General features: G+C 44.1%; 1 protein-coding gene across 1 annotated transcript; it reads right to left on the reverse strand.

The window, feature by feature from the left end:
• Positions 1-423: 423 nt before the first annotated feature.
• On the reverse strand, positions 424-13944 carry LOC306976185 (ankyrin repeat domain-containing protein 9-like; the record flags this gene model as incomplete). The annotated part of the gene is made up of 3 exons (XM_079574073.1): positions 424-1090; positions 8385-8614; positions 13549-13944. The coding sequence occupies 3 exons, from the start codon at positions 13942-13944 to the stop codon at positions 889-891; spliced, it is 828 nt and encodes a 275-aa protein (XP_079430199.1). The 3' UTR covers positions 424-888.
• Between the last annotated feature and the right edge of the window lie 4198 nt (positions 13945-18142).

Below are 18142 nucleotides of genomic sequence, written 5' to 3' on the forward strand. Positions count from 1 at the left end.
GAGATCCAGACCCCCCGTGAGGAGATCCCGACCCCCCCGTGAGGAGATCCCGACCCCCCATGAGGAGATCCCGACCCCCCATGAGGAGATCCCGACCCCCCATGAGGAGATCCCGACCCCCCATGAGGAATTGCTGTAATATAAACTATAGTAAAACTATGTTTGTTTTTGTCTCGGTTTTAATCATTACATTATTATAAAACGCTGAGGCTCAAAACAACAACTGTGATAAACATTTATTTAAACATTTATTGAACATTTATTGAACATTTATTGAACATTTATTAAACATTTATTGAACATTTATTAAACATTTATTAAACATTTATTGAACATTTATTTAAACATTTATTAAACATTTATTGAACATTTATTAAACATTTATTAAACATTTATTGAACATTTATTGAACATTTGCTTCAGTATTTACATTATTTACAGAGTTATTTACAGATTTCACACATTTCTAAATCTCACTTCCTGATTCTCCGACATTTCCTTTAACAAGTTTTTCCTCCATGATGAGAGGGCGGAGCTTAACCAGAGAAGGAGGAGGAGCTTCTTCTAAGCTGATCAGCAGGGGGCGGAGCTATCTCATGAGGAAGTACTTTAGTTACTGCAGTTACTTTAGTAAAACACTCCACAGCGTTCGGGGCGTCTGAGGTAGTTCAGCCGTGAAGTATCACAGTAGTATTTACAGTATGTGCAGTAGTACAGTAGTATCATAGTAGTATTACTGAAGTAGTATTGCAGTAGTATTGCAGTAGTATTGCAGTAGTATTGCAGTAGTATTGCAGTAGTATTGCAGTAGTATTGCAGTAGTACTGCAGTAGTACTGCAGTAGTATTGCAGTAGTACTGCAGTAGTACTACTGCAGTATTGCAGTACTCAGGGGATAATGACCGGGGGCAGTTTGTCGATGGCGTCCGGCGCCGTCTGAGCGATCGTTCTGAGCGCGTGCAGGAACAGAGTGGGCGGGGCCTGGCCCGACAGCCAGTTGAAGAGCGGCGTTCCCAAAATGCACTGCATCTGTGGGTCCAGGGGGCGGGGCAAGGGGGCGTGTCCAAACAGCAACAGGAAGTAGACGCACCTGAGACAAAAACAGAAGCTGCATATTATTTAAATGTGATTTACATGTGATTTACATGTGATTTACATGTGATTTACATGTTATTTACATGTTATTTACATGTTATTTACATGTGATTTACATGTTATTTACATGTTATTTACATGTTATTTACATGTTATTTACATGTTATTTACATGTTATTTACATGTTATTTACATGTTATTTACATATGATTTACATGTTATTTACATGTGATTTACATGTTATTTACATGTTATTTACATGTTATTTACATATGATTTACATGTTATTTACATGTTATTTACATGTTATTTGCATGTTATTTACATGTTATTTACATGTTATTTACATATGATTTACATGTTATTTACATGTGATTTACATGTTATTTACATGTGATTTACATGTTATTTACATGTGATTTGCATGTTATTTACATGTTATTTACATGTTATTTACATATTAGCAGTTATTCTAATTTACTGCATTTACAGACCAACAGGAGGTTAGTCATCATTGTAGTGTGACATCATTGTAGTGAGATATCATTGTAGTGAGATATCATTGTAGTGTGATATCATTGTAGTGAGATATCATTGTAGTGTGATATCATTGTAGTGAGATATCATTGTAGTGTGATATCATTGTAGTGTGACATCATTGTAGTGAGATATCATTGTAGTGAGATATCATTGTAGTGTGATATCATTGTAGTGAGACATCATTGTAGTGAGATATCATTGTAGTGTGATATCATTGTAGTGTGACATCATTGTAGTGAGATATCATTGTAGTGTGATATCATTGTAGTGAGATATCATTGTAGTGAGATATCATTGTAGTGAGATATCATTGTAGTGTGATATCATTGTAGTGAGATATCATTGTAGTGAGATATCATTGTAGTGAGATATCATTGTAGTGTGATATCATTGTAGTGAGACATCATTGTAGTGAGATATCATTGTAGTGTGATATCATTGTAGTGTGACATCATTGTAGTGAGACATCATTGTAGTGAGATATCATTGTAGTGAGACATCATTGTAGTGTGATATCATTGTAGTGTGATATCATTGTAGTGAGATATCATTGTAGTGAGATATCATTGTAGTGAGACATCATTGTAGTATGACATCATTGTAGTGTGACATCATTGTAGTGTGACATCATTGTAGTGAGATATCATTGTAGTGAGATATCATTGTAGTGAGATATCATTGTAGTGAGATATCATTGTAGTGAGATATCATTGTAGTGAGACATCATTGTAGTGAGATATCATTGTAGTGAGATATCATTGTAGTGAGACATCATTGTAGTGAGACATCATTGTAGTGAGATATCATTGTAGTGTGACATCATTGTAGTGAGATATCATTGTAGTGAGATATCATTGTAGTGTGACATCATTGTAGTGAGATATCATTGTAGTGAGATATCATTGTAGTGTGACATCATTGTAGTGAGATATCATTGTAGTGAGATATCATTGTAGTGTGACATCATTGTAGTGTGACATCATTGTAGTGTGACATCATTGTAGTGAGATATCATTGTAGTGAGATATCATTGTAGTGTGACATCATTGTAGTGTGACATCATTGTAGTGAGATATCATTGTAGTGTGACATCATTGTAGTGAGATATCATTGTAGTGAGATATCATTGTAGTGTGACATCATTGTAGTGTGACATCATTGTAGTGTGACATCATTGTAGTGTGACATCATTGTAGTGAGATATCATTGTAGTGTGACATCATTGTAGTGTGACATCATTGTAGTGTGACATCATTGTAGTGAGATATCATTGTAGTGAGACATCATTGTAGTGAGACATCATTGTAGTGAGACATCATTGTAGTGAGACATCATTGTAGTGAGACATCATTGTAGTGAGATATCATTGTAGTGAGATATCATTGTAGTGAGATATCATTGTAGTGAGATATCATTGTAGTGAGATATTGTAGTGTGACATCATTGTAGTGAGATATCATTGTAGTGTGACATCATTGTAGTGAGATATCATTGTAGTGTGATATCATTGTAGTGTGACATCATTGTAGTGAGATATCATTGTAGTGTGACATCATTGTAGTGAGATATCATTGTAGTGTGACATCATTGTAGTGAGATATCATTGTAGTGTGACATCATTGTAGTGAGATATCATTGTAGTGAGATATCATTGTAGTGTGACATCATTGTAGTGAGATATCATTGTAGTGTGACATCATTGTAGTGAGATATCATTGTAGTGAGATATCATTGTAGTGTGACATCATTGTAGTGAGATATCATTGTAGTGAGATATCATTGTAGTGAGATATCATTGTAGTGTGACATCATTGTAGTGAGATATCATTGTAGTGTGACATCATTGTAGTGAGATATCATTGTAGTGTGACATCATTGTAGTGAGATATCATTGTAGTGTGACATCATTGTAGTGAGATATCATTGTAGTGAGATATCATTGTAGTGAGATATCATTGTAGTGAGATATCATTGTAGTGTGATATCATTGTAGTGTGATATCATTGTAGTGTGATATCATTGTAGTGAGATATCATTGTAGTGTGACATCATTGTAGTGAGATATCATTGTAGTGAGATATCATTGTAGTGTGATATCATTGTAGTGTGATATCATTGTAGTGAGATATCATTGTAGTGAGATATCATTGTAGTGTGACATCATTGTAGTGAGATATCATTGTAGTGTGATATCATTGTAGTGTGATATCATTGTAGTGAGATATCATTGTAGTGTGACATCATTGTAGTGAGATATCATTGTAGTGAGATATCATTGTAGTGTGATATCATTGTAGTGTGACATCATTGTAGTGAGACATCATTGTAGTGTGACATCATTGTAGTGAGATATCATTGTAGTGTGACATCATTGTAGTGTGACATCATTGTAGTGTGACATCATTGTAGTGAGATATCATTGTAGTGTGATATCATTGTAGTGAGATATCATTGTAGTGAGATATCATTGTAGTGAGACATCATTGTAGTGAGATATCATTGTAGTGTGATATCATTGTAGTGAGACATCATTGTAGTGTGACATCATTGTAGTGAGATATCATTGTAGTGTGACATCATTGTAGTGAGATATCATTGTAGTGAGATATCATTGTAGTGAGATATCATTGTAGTGTGACATCATTGTAGTGTGACATCATTGTAGTGAGATATCATTGTAGTGAGATATCATTGTAGTGAGATATCATTGTAGTGAGATATCATTGTAGTGAGATATCATTGTAGTGTGACATCATTGTAGTGAGATATCATTGTAGTGAGATATCATTGTAGTGAGATATCATTGTAGTGAGATATCATTGTAGTGAGATATCATTGTAGTGTGACATCATTGTAGTGAGATATCATTGTAGTGAGATATCATTGTAGTGTGACATCATTGTAGTATGACATCATTGTAGTGAGACATCATTGTAGTGAGATATCATTGTAGTGTGACATCATTGTAGTATGACATCATTGTAGTGAGATATCATTGTAGTGAGATATCATTGTAGTGAGACATCATTGTAGTGTGACATCATTGTAGTGAGATATCATTGTAGTGTGACATCATTGTAGTGAGATATCATTGTAGTGAGATATCATTGTAGTGTGACATCATTGTAGTGTGACATCATTGTAGTGAGACATCATTGTAGTGTGACATCATTGTAGTGTGACATCATTGTAGTGAGATATCATTGTAGTGAGATATCATTGTAGTGAGATATCATTGTAGTGAGATATTGTAGTGTGACATCATTGTAGTGAGATATCATTGTAGTGTGACATCATTGTAGTGAGATATCATTGTAGTGTGATATCATTGTAGTGAGATATCATTGTAGTGAGATATCATTGTAGTGAGATATCATTGTAGTGAGATATCATTGTAGTGTGATATCATTGTAGTGTGATATCATTGTAGTGTGATATCATTGTAGTGTGATATCATTGTAGTGTGATATCATTGTAGTGAGATATCATTGTAGTGTGACATCATTGTAGTGTGATATCATTGTAGTGTGATATCATTGTAGTGTGATATCATTGTAGTGTGATATCATTGTAGTGAGATATCATTGTAGTGTGATATCATTGTAGTGTGATATCATTGTAGTGAGATATCATTGTAGTGAGATATCATTGTAGTGTGACATCATTGTAGTGAGACATCATTGTAGTGAGATATCATTGTAGTGAGATATCATTGTAGTGAGATATCATTGTAGTGTGACATCATTGTAGTGTGATATCATTGTAGTGAGATATCATTGTAGTGAGATATCATTGTAGTGTGACATCATTGTAGTGAGATATCATTGTAGTGTGATATCATTGTAGTGAGATATCATTGTAGTGTGACATCATTGTAGTGAGATATCATTGTAGTGAGATATCATTGTAGTGTGATATCATTGTAGTGTGACATCATTGTAGTGAGATATCATTGTAGTGTGACATCATTGTAGTGTGACATCATTGTAGTGAGATATCATTGTAGTGAGATATCATTGTAGTGAGATATCATTGTAGTGAGATATCATTGTAGTGAGATATCATTGTAGTGTGATATCATTGTAGTGTGATATCATTGTAGTGTGATATCATTGTAGTGAGATATCATTGTAGTGTGACATCATTGTAGTGAGATATCATTGTAGTGTGACATCATTGTAGTGAGACATCATTGTAGTGTGACATCATTGTAGTGTGACATCATTGTAGTGAGACATCATTGTAGTGAGATATCATTGTAGTGTGACATCATTGTAGTATGACATCATTGTAGTGAGATATCATTGTAGTGAGATATCATTGTAGTGAGATATCATTGTAGTGAGACATCATTGTAGTGAGATATCATTGTAGTGTGATATCATTGTAGTGAGACATCATTGTAGTGTGACATCATTGTAGTGAGATATCATTGTAGTGAGATATCATTGTAGTGTGACATCATTGTAGTGTGATATCATTGTAGTGAGATATCATTGTAGTGAGATATCATTGTAGTGTGACATCATTGTAGTGAGATATCATTGTAGTGAGATATTGTAGTGAGATATCATTGTAGTGAGACATCATTGTAGTGAGATATCATTGTAGTGAGATATCATTGTAGTGAGATATCATTGTAGTGAGATATTGTAGTGTGATATCATTGTAGTGAGATATCATTGTAGTGAGATATCATTGTAGTGAGATATCATTGTAGTGAGATATCATTGTAGTGAGATATCATTGTAGTGAGATATCATTGTAGTGAGATATCATTGTAGTGAGATATCATTGTAGTGTGACATCATTGTAGTATGACATCATTGTAGTGAGACATCATTGTAGTGAGATATCATTGTAGTGTGACATCATTGTAGTATGACATCATTGTAGTGAGATATCATTGTAGTGTGATATCATTGTAGTGAGATATCATTGTAGTGAGATATCATTGTAGTGAGATATCATTGTAGTGTGACATCATTGTAGTGAGATATCATTGTAGTGAGATATCATTGTAGTGTGACATCATTGTAGTGTGACATCATTGTAGTGAGATATCATTGTAGTGTGACATCATTGTAGTGAGATATCATTGTAGTGAGATATCATTGTAGTGAGATATCATTGTAGTGAGATATCATTGTAGTGAGATATCATTGTAGTGAGATATCATTGTAGTGAGATATCATTGTAGTGAGATATCATTGTAGTGAGATATCATTGTAGTGAGATATCATTGTAGTGTGACATCATTGTAGTGTGACATCATTGTAGTGAGATATCATTGTAGTGAGATATCATTGTAGTGTGACATCATTGTAGTGTGACATCATTGTAGTGAGATATCATTGTAGTGAGATATCATTGTAGTGAGATATCATTGTAGTGAGATATCATTGTAGTGAGATATCATTGTAGTGAGATATCATTGTAGTGTGACATCATTGTAGTGTGACATCATTGTAGTGAGATATCATTGTAGTGTGACATCATTGTAGTGTGACATCATTGTAGTGAGATATCATTGTAGTGTGACATCATTGTAGTGAGATATCATTGTAGTGAGATATCATTGTAGTGAGATATCATTGTAGTGAGATATCATTGTAGTGAGATATCATTGTAGTGAGATATCATTGTAGTGTGACATCATTGTCATGTAATGTCATTGTAGTGTGACATCATTGTAGTGAGATATCATTGTAGTGTGACATCATTGTAGTGAGACATCATTGTAGTGAGATATCATTGTAGTGAGATATCATTGTAGTGAGATATCATTGTAGTGAGATATCATTGTAGTGAGATATCATTGTAGTGAGATATCATTGTAGTGTGACATCATTGTAGTGAGATATCATTGTAGTGTGATATCATTGTAGTGAGATATCATTGTAGTGAGATATCATTGTAGTGAGATATCATTGTAGTGAGATATCATTGTAGTGTGACATCATTGTAGTGTGATATCATTGTAGTGAGATATCATTGTAGTGTGATATCATTGTAGTGAGATATCATTGTAGTGAGATATCATTGTAGTGAGATATCATTGTAGTGAGATATCATTGTAGTGAGATATCATTGTAGTGAGATATCATTGTAGTGAGATATCATTGTAGTGAGATATCATTGTAGTGTGACATCATTGTAATATCATTGTAGTGAGATATCATTGTAGTGAGATATCATTGTAGTGAGATATCATTGTAGTGAGATATCATTGTAGTGAGATATCATTGTAGTGTGATATCATTGTAGTGAGATATCATTGTAGTGAGATATCATTGTAGTGAGATATCATTGTAGTGAGATATCATTGTAGTGAGATATCATTGTAGTGTGATATCATTGTAGTGAGATATCATTGTAGTGAGATATCATTGTAGTGAGATATCATTGTAGTGAGATATCATTGTAGTGTGACATCATTGTAGTGTGATATCATTGTAGTGAGATATCATTGTAGTGTGATATCATTGTAGTGAGATATCATTGTAGTGAGATATCATTGTAGTGAGATATCATTGTAGTGAGATATCATTGTAGTGAGATATCATTGTAGTGAGATATCATTGTAGTGAGATATCATTGTAGTGAGATATCATTGTAGTGTGACATCATTGTAATATCATTGTAGTGAGATATCATTGTAGTGAGATATCATTGTAGTGAGATATCATTGTAGTGTGACATCATTGTAGTGAGATACAGACTGGTGCTTTGTGAACTCTGCGACTCACCTGAGCGCTTCCTGCTCTGGCCCCGCCTCCAGCCTCCGTAGCCCCGCCTCCAGCCTCCGTAGCCCCGCCTCCAGCCCAGTCGCCGTGGCGCCAGATGCCAGCAGCATCAGGAGACAGCGCGGGCGACTGAGAGCCACCGCCAAAGCCACGGCCGCCTCCACGCCGTCCGAGTGAGCGCACTGAGGGAGGGCATCCAGGTGAAACGCCAAGGCCGCCGGGGTCAGGGAGGCCTGTGGGAGAGCCAATCAGAGAGAGGGGTCAGAGAGAGAGAGCCAATCAGAGGGAGGGGTCAGAGAGAGAGCCAATCAGAGAGAGGGGTCAGAGAGAGAGAGCCAATCAGAGAGAGGGGTCAGAGGGAGAGCCAATCAGAGAGAGCCAATCAGAGGGAGGGGTCAGAGAGAGAGAGACAATCAGAGAGAGGGGTCAGAGAGAGAGCCAATCAGAGAGAGAGCCAATCAGAGGGAGGGGTCAGAGAGAGAGCCAATCAGAGAGAGAGCCAATCAGAGGGAGGGGTCAGAGAGAGAGAGCCAATCAGAGGGAGGGGTCAGAGAGAGAGAGCCAATCACAGGGAGGGGTCAGAGAGAGGGAGACAATCAGAGGGAGGGGTCAGAGAGAGAGCCAATCAGAGAGAGGGGTCAGAGAGAGAGCCAATCAGAGGGAGGGGTCAGAGAGAGAGAGCCAATCACAGGGAGGGGTCAGAGAGAGAGCCAATCAGAGAGAGCCAATCAGAGGGAGGGGTCAGAGAGAGAGAGCCAATCAGAGAGAGAGCCAATCAGAGGGAGCCAATCAGAGAGAGGGGTCAGAGAGAGAGAGCCAATCAGAGAGAGGGGTCAGAGGGAGGGGTCAGAGAGAGAGAGCCAATCAGAGGGAGGGGTCAGAGGGAGGGGTCAGAGAGAGAGCCAATTAGAGAGAGCCAATCAGAGAGAGGGGTCAGAGAGAGAGAGCCAATCAGAGAGAGGGGTCAGAGAGAGCCAATCAGAGAGAGCCAATCAGAGGGAGGGGTCAGAGAGAGAGAGCCAATCAGAGAGAGGGGTCAGAGGGAGAGAGCCAATCAGAGAGAGGGGTCAGAGAGAGAGAGCCAATCAGAGGGAGGGGTCAGAGGGAGAGAGCCAATCAGAGAGAGGGGTCAGAGAGAGAGCCAATCAGAGAGAGGGGTCAGAGAGAGAGCCAATCAGAGAGAGGGGTCAGAGGGAGAGAGCCAATCAGAGAGAGCCAATCAGAGAGAGGGGTCAGAGAGAGAGAGCCAATCAGAGGGAGGGGTCAGAGGGAGAGAGCCAATCAGAGAGAGGGGTCAGAGAGAGAGAGCCAATCAGAGAGAGGGGTCAGAGAGAGAGAGCCAATCAGAGGGAGGGGTCAGAGGGAGAGAGCCAATCAGAGAGAGGGGTCAGAGAGAGAGCCAATCAGAGAGAGGGGTCAGAGAGAGAGCCAATCAGAGAGAGGGGTCAGAGGGAGAGAGCCAATCAGAGAGAGAGCCAATCAGAGAGAGGGGTCAGAGAGAAGGCCAATCAGAGAGAGGGGTCAGAGAGAGAGCCAATCAGAGAGAGGGGTCAGAGAGAAGGCCAATCAGAGAGAGGGGTCAGAGAGAGAGCCAATCAGAGGGAGGGGTCAGAGAGAAGGCCAATCAGAGAGAGGGGTCAGAGAGAGAGCCAATCAGAGGGAGGGGTCAGAGAGAAGGCCAATCAGAGGGAGGGGTCAGAGAGAGAGAGCCAATCAGAGAGAGGGGTCAGAGAGAGAGAGCCAATCAGAGAGAGGGGTCAGAGAGAGAGCCAATCAGAGAGAGGGGTCAGAGAGAGAGCCAATCAGAGAGAGGGGTCAGAGAGAAGGCCAATCAGAGAGAGGGGTCAGAGAGAGAGAGCCAATCAGAGGGAGGGGTCAGAGAGAGAGCCAATCAGAGGGAGGGGTCAGAGGGAGAGAGCCAATCAGAGAGAGGGGTCAGAGAGAAGGCCAATCAGAGAGAGGGGTCAGAGAGAGAGCCAATCAGAGGGAGGGGTCAGAGGGAGAGAGCCAATCAGAGAGAGGGGTCAGAGAGAGAGCCAATCAGAGGGAGGGGTCAGAGGGAGAGAGCCAATCAGAGAGAGGGGTCAGAGAGAGAGCCAATCAGAGAGAGGGGTCAGAGAGAGAGCCAATCAGAGAGAGGGGTCAGAGAGAGAGCCAATCAGAGAGAGGGGTCAGAGAGAGAGCCAATCAGAGAGAGGGGTCAGAGAGAGAGAGCCAATCAGAGAGAGGGGTCAGAGAGAGAGCCAATCAGAGAGAGGGGTCAGAGAGAGAGCCAATCAGAGGGAGGGGTCAGAGAGAGAGCCAATCAGAGAGAGGGGTCAGAGAGAGAGAGCCAATCAGAGAGAGGGGTCAGAGAGAGAGAGCCAATCAGAGAGAGGGGTCAGAGGGAGAGAGCCAATCAGAGAGAGGGGTCAGAGAGAGAGCCAATCAGAGAGAGGGGTCAGAGAGAGAGAGCCAATCAGAGAGAGGGGTCAGAGAGAGAGAGCCAATCAGAGAGAGGGGTCAGAGAGAGAGAGCCAATCAGAGAGAGGGGTCAGAGAGAGAGAGCCAATCAGAGAGAGGGGTCAGAGAGAGAGAGCCAATCAGAGGGAGGGGTCAGAGGGAGAGAGCCAATCAGAGAGAGGGGTCAGAGAGAGAGAGCCAATCAGAGAGAGGGGTCAGAGGGAGGGCTCAGCGAGTCAGTTGTACAAACAGTACCTCTGGAAAGTACTAATACACATGTGTGTGATCTACTCTCAGAGCTGTGGTCACTAAACAACATCATGAAGGTCCAGGAGCACCAGAGAGGTCAGGGATAAAGCTGTGGAGAAGTTTAAAGTTCTACACAAATCTGGCCTTCATGGACGAGTGGAAGAAGAAAGGAGAACATAAGAAATCCCACATGGAGGACACAGCTCCATGTGGAAGGAGGAGCTTTACGTTATGTGTGGAGCAAACCTGACACTGCTCATGGTCCTGAGTGCACCATCCCCAGTGTCAGATATACGGGGGGGAGCATCATGCTGTGGGGCTGCTTTTCCTCAGCGGGGACTGGGGAGACTGTAAGAATAGTTGTGAAGATGGATGGAGCCAAATACAGAGACAATTTGGAGGAAAACCTGCTGGAGTCACAAGAGAACTGAGGCTGGGGCGGAGATTCACCTTCAGCAGGACAATGACCCGAAACACAAAGATAAATCTACAAAAACAAACTTATTAACCTCTTAACTTTAACTTTTTCCTCACTTCATCAGATTTTTTTTCCATCATTTTTTTGTTGCTATTTTCACACCTTTTTTCCAGAAGCTTTTGGATTGGGGTAAAGCCAAACTGGAGAAAATGTGCTCGGCTCAGGTGGGAGTTAAGGGTTAATGTGTTAGAATGGCCCAGTCAAAGTCCTGACCTGAATCCTACTGAAAATCTGTGGAAAGACCTGAAAACTGCTGTTCACAAACGCTCTTCTCCTAATGTGACAGAGCTGGAGTTGTTTTGTAAAGAGGAATGGGCTAAAATGTCAGTCTCTACATGTGCTAATCTTGTAGAGTCAGATCCCAAAAGACAAAGGGGTTCAAAGTACTAACACATCTGTATGATCATCTGTTTCCAGAGGCCCTGTGTGTCAGTGAGGAGAGTGAGACAGTGGGCGGAGTCTATACGACAGTGGGCGGAGTCTATACGACAGTGAGCGGAGTCTATACGACAGTGGGCGGAGTCTATACGACAGTGGGCGGAGTCTATACCACAGTGAGCTGAGTCTATACCACAGTGGGCGGAGTCTATACCACAGTGGGCGGAGTCTATACGACAGTGAGCGGAGTCTATACCACAGTGGGCGGAGTCTATACCACAGTGGGCGGAGTCTATACCACAGTGGGCGGAGTCTATACGACAGTGAGCGGAGTCTATACCACAGTGGGCGGAGTCTATACCACAGTGGGCGGAGTCTATACGACAGTGAGCGGAGTCTATACGACAGTGGGCGGAGTCTATACGACAGTGGGCGGAGTCTATACGACAGTGGGCGGAGTCTATACGACAGTGGGCGGAGTCTATACAACAGTGGGCGGAGTCTATACCACAGTGGGCGGAGTCTATACCACAGTGGGCGGAGTCTATACGACAGTGGGCGGAGTCTATAAGACAGTGAGCGGAGTCTATACCACAGTGGGCGGAGTCTATACCACAGTGGGCGGAGTCTATACGACAGTGGGCGGAGTCTATACGACAGTGGGCGGAGTCTATACCACAGTGGGCGGAGTCTATACCACAGTGGGCGGAGTCTATACCACAGTGGGCGGAGTCTATACCACAGTGGGCGGAGTCTATACCACAGTGAGCGGAGTCTATACGACAGTGGGCGGAGTCTATACCACAGTGAGCGGAGTCTATACGACAGTGGGCGGAGTCTATACCACAGTGAGCGGAGTCTATACGACAGTGGGCGGAGTCTATACCACAGTGGGCGGAGTCTATACCACAGTGGGCGGAGTCTATACGACAGTGGGCGGAGTCTATACGACAGTGGGCGGAGTCTATACGACAGTGAGCGGAGTCTATACGACAGTGGGCGGAGTCTATACCACAGTGGGCGGAGTCTATACGACAGTGGGCGGAGTCTATACCACAGTGGGCGGAGTCTATACGACAGTGGGCGGAGTCTATACGACAGTGGGCGGAGTCTATACCACAGTGGGCGGAGTCTATACCACAGTGGGCGGAGTCTATACCACAGTGAGCGGAGTCTATACGACAGTGGGCGGAGTCTATACGACAGTGGGCGGAGTCTATACCACAGTGAGCGGAGTCTATACCACAGTGGGCGGAGTCTATACCACAGTGGGCGGAGTCTATACCACAGTGAGCGGAGTCTATACGACAGTGAGCGGAGTCTATACGACAGTGGGCGGAGTCTATACCACAGTGGGCGGAGTCTATACCACAGTGGGCGGAGTCTATACCACAGTGGGCGGAGTCTATACCACAGTGGGCGGAGTCTATACCACAGTGAGCGGAGTCTATACGACAGTGGGCGGAGTCTATACGACAGTGGGCGGAGTCTATACGACAGTGGGCGGAGTCTATACCACAGTGGGCGGAGTCTATACCACAGTGGGCGGAGTCTATACGACAGTGGGCGGAGTCTATACCACAGTGAGCGGAGTCTATACGACAGTGGGCGGAGTCTCACCTGTAGCGTCCTCAGGATGACCCGCAGCGCCCCCTGGCGGTCGTACCTCACGGCGAGCCTGACGTGCACGGGTCCGACTGAGCGCGTGCAGAAGGAGCAGGGGGCGGGGCTGAGCGCGGCGAGGCCGTGGCGCCGCAGCAGAGCGACCACGTAATCCGTACGGTCGTGCACCAGCGCGTAAATCAGCGCCTGAGCCGGGGGGAGGGGCCAGAACTGACCCCGCCCCCCGTCCCACACCTGCGCCTCCTGCTCCCGCGCCTCCTCCAGCCGCCACACGGGGGCGCCACTGCGCACCAGGCAGTAGAACGCAAACACGCCACGCTCCGCCTCCCGCAGGAGGGAGGGCGGAGGGAGGAGGAGGCGCGGGGGGGGAGGGGGCGGAGGGGAGAGGAGCATCACGGACAGGGGGAGGAGTCACGGACAGGGGGAGGAGTCACGGACAGGGGGAGGAGTCACGGACAGGGGGAGGAGTCACGGACAGGGGGAGGAGTCACGGACAGGGGGAGGAGTCACGGACAGGGGGAGGAGTCACGGACAGGGGGAGGAGTCACGGACAGGGGGAGGAGTCACTGACGGCGCTCTAAACAAAAGGAAACTGTGGAGAAGGGAACAGCAGGAGCTCCTTCAGTCTGGGCTCAGGTCCTGGTGCTGGTCCTGGTCCTGGTTTCTCCTCCTGGTTTCTCCTCCTGGTTTCTCCTCCTGGTTTCTCCTCCTGGTTTCTCCTCCTGGTTTCTCCTCCTGGTTTCTCCTCCTGGTTTCTCCTGGTTTCTCCTCCTGGTTTCTCCTGGTTTCTCCTCCTGGTTTCTCCTCCTGGTTTCTCCTCCTGGTTTCTCCTCCTGGTTTCTCCTCCTGGTTTCTCCTCTTCAGGATCTCTGAGTTCAGGATCTGTTGTTGTTTTGTCTCTGACTTGTTTCGGCCAAACTCCGGGCTCTGCTCCCCGAGGCCTTTTATAGACCCCTCCCCCGGGGGGGGCTTGAGGGGGGGGGGGGGCTTGAGGGGGGGGGGGCTTGAGGGGGGACACATTCTGAACATTGCAGCCGAGTCGTTCTTATGTAACTGTAACTGGGACAAACACAAATATAAACAGGACGGGGGTATGAACATGAGGTCACACACTTTGGCTTTACCCAAATCTAAAGCGGCTGAAAAATGGAAACAAGGATTAAAACGACCGAACAGCGACAAAAAAGTGACAAAAGAAAATTCTCCCCCGAGATTATTTGTGGTGGAAAAAAAAGTACAAATTTATATTTCTTCAAATTTTATTTTTAAAAAGAAAGTGTAACACATGCCAAAAAGTGCAAAATGCCAATGTGATGTAACACAAAAAAAATTAATCACAAAAATTTTTTTTTCATTTTTTCAAAAAAAAAAAAAAATGTATATATGATTATATATATATTTCGTCAAATATATATATTTGACGATATTTGACGAAATATATATATATATATATACTACTGACATGATACACGCCTACTGACATGATACACGCCTACTGACATGATACACGCCTACTGACATGATACACGCCTACTGACATGATACACGCCTACTGACATGATACACGCCTACTGACATGATACACGCCTACTGACATGATACACGCCTACTGGCCTAAGAAACTCACGTCTCCATGAGCGCTTGGCAGCACAAATGAATCAGCTGCTGAGGGATGGGAATCACCCTGAATGGTTAACCGAAGGGCGCACAATCCTGATCCTGAAGGATCCCTCAAAGGGTACAGTCCCATCCAACTATCGGCCAATAACCTGCCTCTCCACAACGTGGAAGCTCATGTCCGGCACCATAGCGGCTAAGATAAGTAAGCACATGGATCAATACATGAGCACAGCTCAGAAGGGAATCGGTAAAGATACCAGAGGTGCCAAACACCAGCTCCTGGTCGACAGAACAGTCGCTCGAGACTGCAGAACCCGACACACTAACCTGAGCACTGCCTGGATTGATTACAAGAAAGCTACGACTCAATGCCACATACTTGGATCATTGAATGCCTGGAGCTCTACAACATCAACAGGACTCTAAGAGCCTTCATTGCAAACTCGAGGAGGCTGTGGAAAACCAAGCTTAAGAAACAAGTCCCTCCGCCCTGCCAGTAATCAGATGCCCTGCAGGAATAATAAGCTGCCAAAGGATGAGATACAGACCACAGATGTTAAGACGCGAAAGCTCCTAACCATGCACGGAGGGTCCACCCCAAATCCAGCACCCTGAGACTGTACGCTCGCCGTAAGGAAGGAGGGTCCACCCCAAATCCAGCACCCTGAGACTGTACGCTCGCCGTAAGGAAGGAGGGTCCACCCCAAATCCAGCACCCTGAGACTGTACGCTCGCCGTAAGGAAGGAGGGTTCACCCCAAATCCAGCACCCTGAGACTGTACGCTCGCCGTAAGGAAGGAGGGTCCACCCCAAATCCAGCACTCTGAGACTGTACGCTCGCCGTAAGGAAGGAGGGTCCACCCCAAATCCAGCACCCTGAGACTGTACGCTCGCCGTAAGGAAGGAGGGTTCACCCCAAATCCAGCACTCTGAGACTGTACGCTCGCCGTAAGGAAGGAGGGTCCACCCCAAATCCAGCACTCTGAGACTGTACGCTCGCCGTAAGGAAGGAGGGTCCACCCCAAATCCAGCACCTGAGACTGTACGCTCGCCGTAAGGAAGGAGGGTCCACCCCAAATCCAGCACCCTGAGACTGTACGCTCGCCGTAAGGAAGGAGGGTTCACCCCAAACCCAGCACCCTGAGACTGTACGCTCGCCGTAAGGAAGGAGGGTTCACCCCAAACCCAGCACCCTGAGACTGTACGCTCGCCGTAAGGAAGGAGGGTTCACCCCAAATCCAGCACCCTGAGACTGTACGCTCGCCGTAAGGAAGGAGGGTCCACCCCAAATCCAGCACCCTGAGACTGTACGCTCGCCGTAAGGAAGGAGGCCGAGGACTAGTGAGTGTGAGAGCCACTATCCAGGATGAAACATCCAAGATCCATAAGTACATCAAGGACAAGCCCCTACACGGCAGGTACCACCCAAACATAACTGAAGTGGCCCCTACACGGCAGGTACCACCCAAACATAACTGAAGTGGTCCTCCTAAAGGACAGCACAGAGGCTCATCATGGCTGCACAGGAGCCTCGAGCTCCAGAGCAATAGAGGCCCAGATCTACCACACCAGACAAGAGCCCAGGTGTAAGAACATAACTGCAGGTGTAAGAACATAACTGCAGGTGTAAGAACATAACTGCAGGTGTAAGAACATAACTGCAGGTGTAAGAACATAACTGCAGGTGTAAGAACATAACTGCAGGTGTAAGAACATAACTGCAGGTGTAAGAACATAACTGCAGGAGGAGGAAGAGACCGCCCGCGGAGGGGGAGGAAGAGTTTTTTATTTTATTTTTATTTATATATATATATATAAATACAGAGCCTCTCGAAAGTATTCATACACCTTAAACTTTTGCACATTTTGTCATGTTTACAACCCTAAACATAAGATTTTATTTTTTTACTGAACGTTCACACACAAGTAACAGACAACTGTGAAGTGAAAGCAAAATGATACATGATTCACTCAGAAAATGCTGTATGATACTTATGCACGCCCCACTTTTCACTTTTCCATTTTAGGATAAATAACAGAATCATGTATCATTTTGCTTTCACCTCACAGTCGTCTGTTACTTGTGTGTGAACGTTCAGTAAAAAAATCAAAATAAAATCTTTATGTTTAGGGCTGTAAACATGACAAAATGTGCAAAAGTTCAAGGTGTATGAATACTTACGAGAGGCTCTGTATATATATATATAAATACACTGCTCACAAAAACTTAGGGCACACTCAAAAAACACAATGTAACTCCAAGTCAGTCACATTTCTGGGATATCAGACTGTCCAGTTAGGAAGCCACGCTTATTGTGAATCAGTTTCACTTGGTGTTGTGGAAATTAAACAGACACAGGTGGAAATGAGAGGCAATTAGCAAGATCACTCCAAAAGAGGAACCACAGAGCATCTCCCTGTCTTCATCCTTTGTTCTGTATTTTTGGAACACTTTTGCATTTGTCCAGTGTTCTCACCACTAGAGGCATCATGAGGAGCATCTACAACCCACAGAAGCTGCTCAGGGAGTGATGCTCATCCAAAATGGCACGTCCATTCGTCCTGTGGCAAGAAGGTTTGCTGTGTCTCCCAGCGCAGTGTCCAGAGCATGGAGGAGATACCAGGAGACAGGCCAGTACACCAGGAGACCTAGGGGGGGGCGACCGAGGTCAACAACCCAGCAGCAGGACCGCTATCTGCTCATTTGAGAGCAGGTTCACCCTGAGCACATGTGACAGACGTGACAGAGTCTGGAGACGCCCTGGAGAACGTTCTGCTGCTGCAACATCATCCAGCATGACCGGTTTGGTGGTGGGTCAGTGATGGTCTGGGGAGGCATTTCATTGGAGGGCCACACAGCCCTCCATGTGCGAGCCAGAGGTTCCCTGACTGGCATTGGGGACCGGGATGAGATCCTCAGACCTATTGTAAGACCATATGCTGGTGCTGTGGGCCCTGGGTTCCTTCTGAT

The sequence above is a fragment of the Gobius niger genome (assembly GCF_951799975.1).
Source record: "Gobius niger genome assembly, chromosome: 16".
In the NCBI taxonomy this organism is placed as follows: Eukaryota; Metazoa; Chordata; class Actinopteri; order Gobiiformes; family Gobiidae; genus Gobius; species Gobius niger.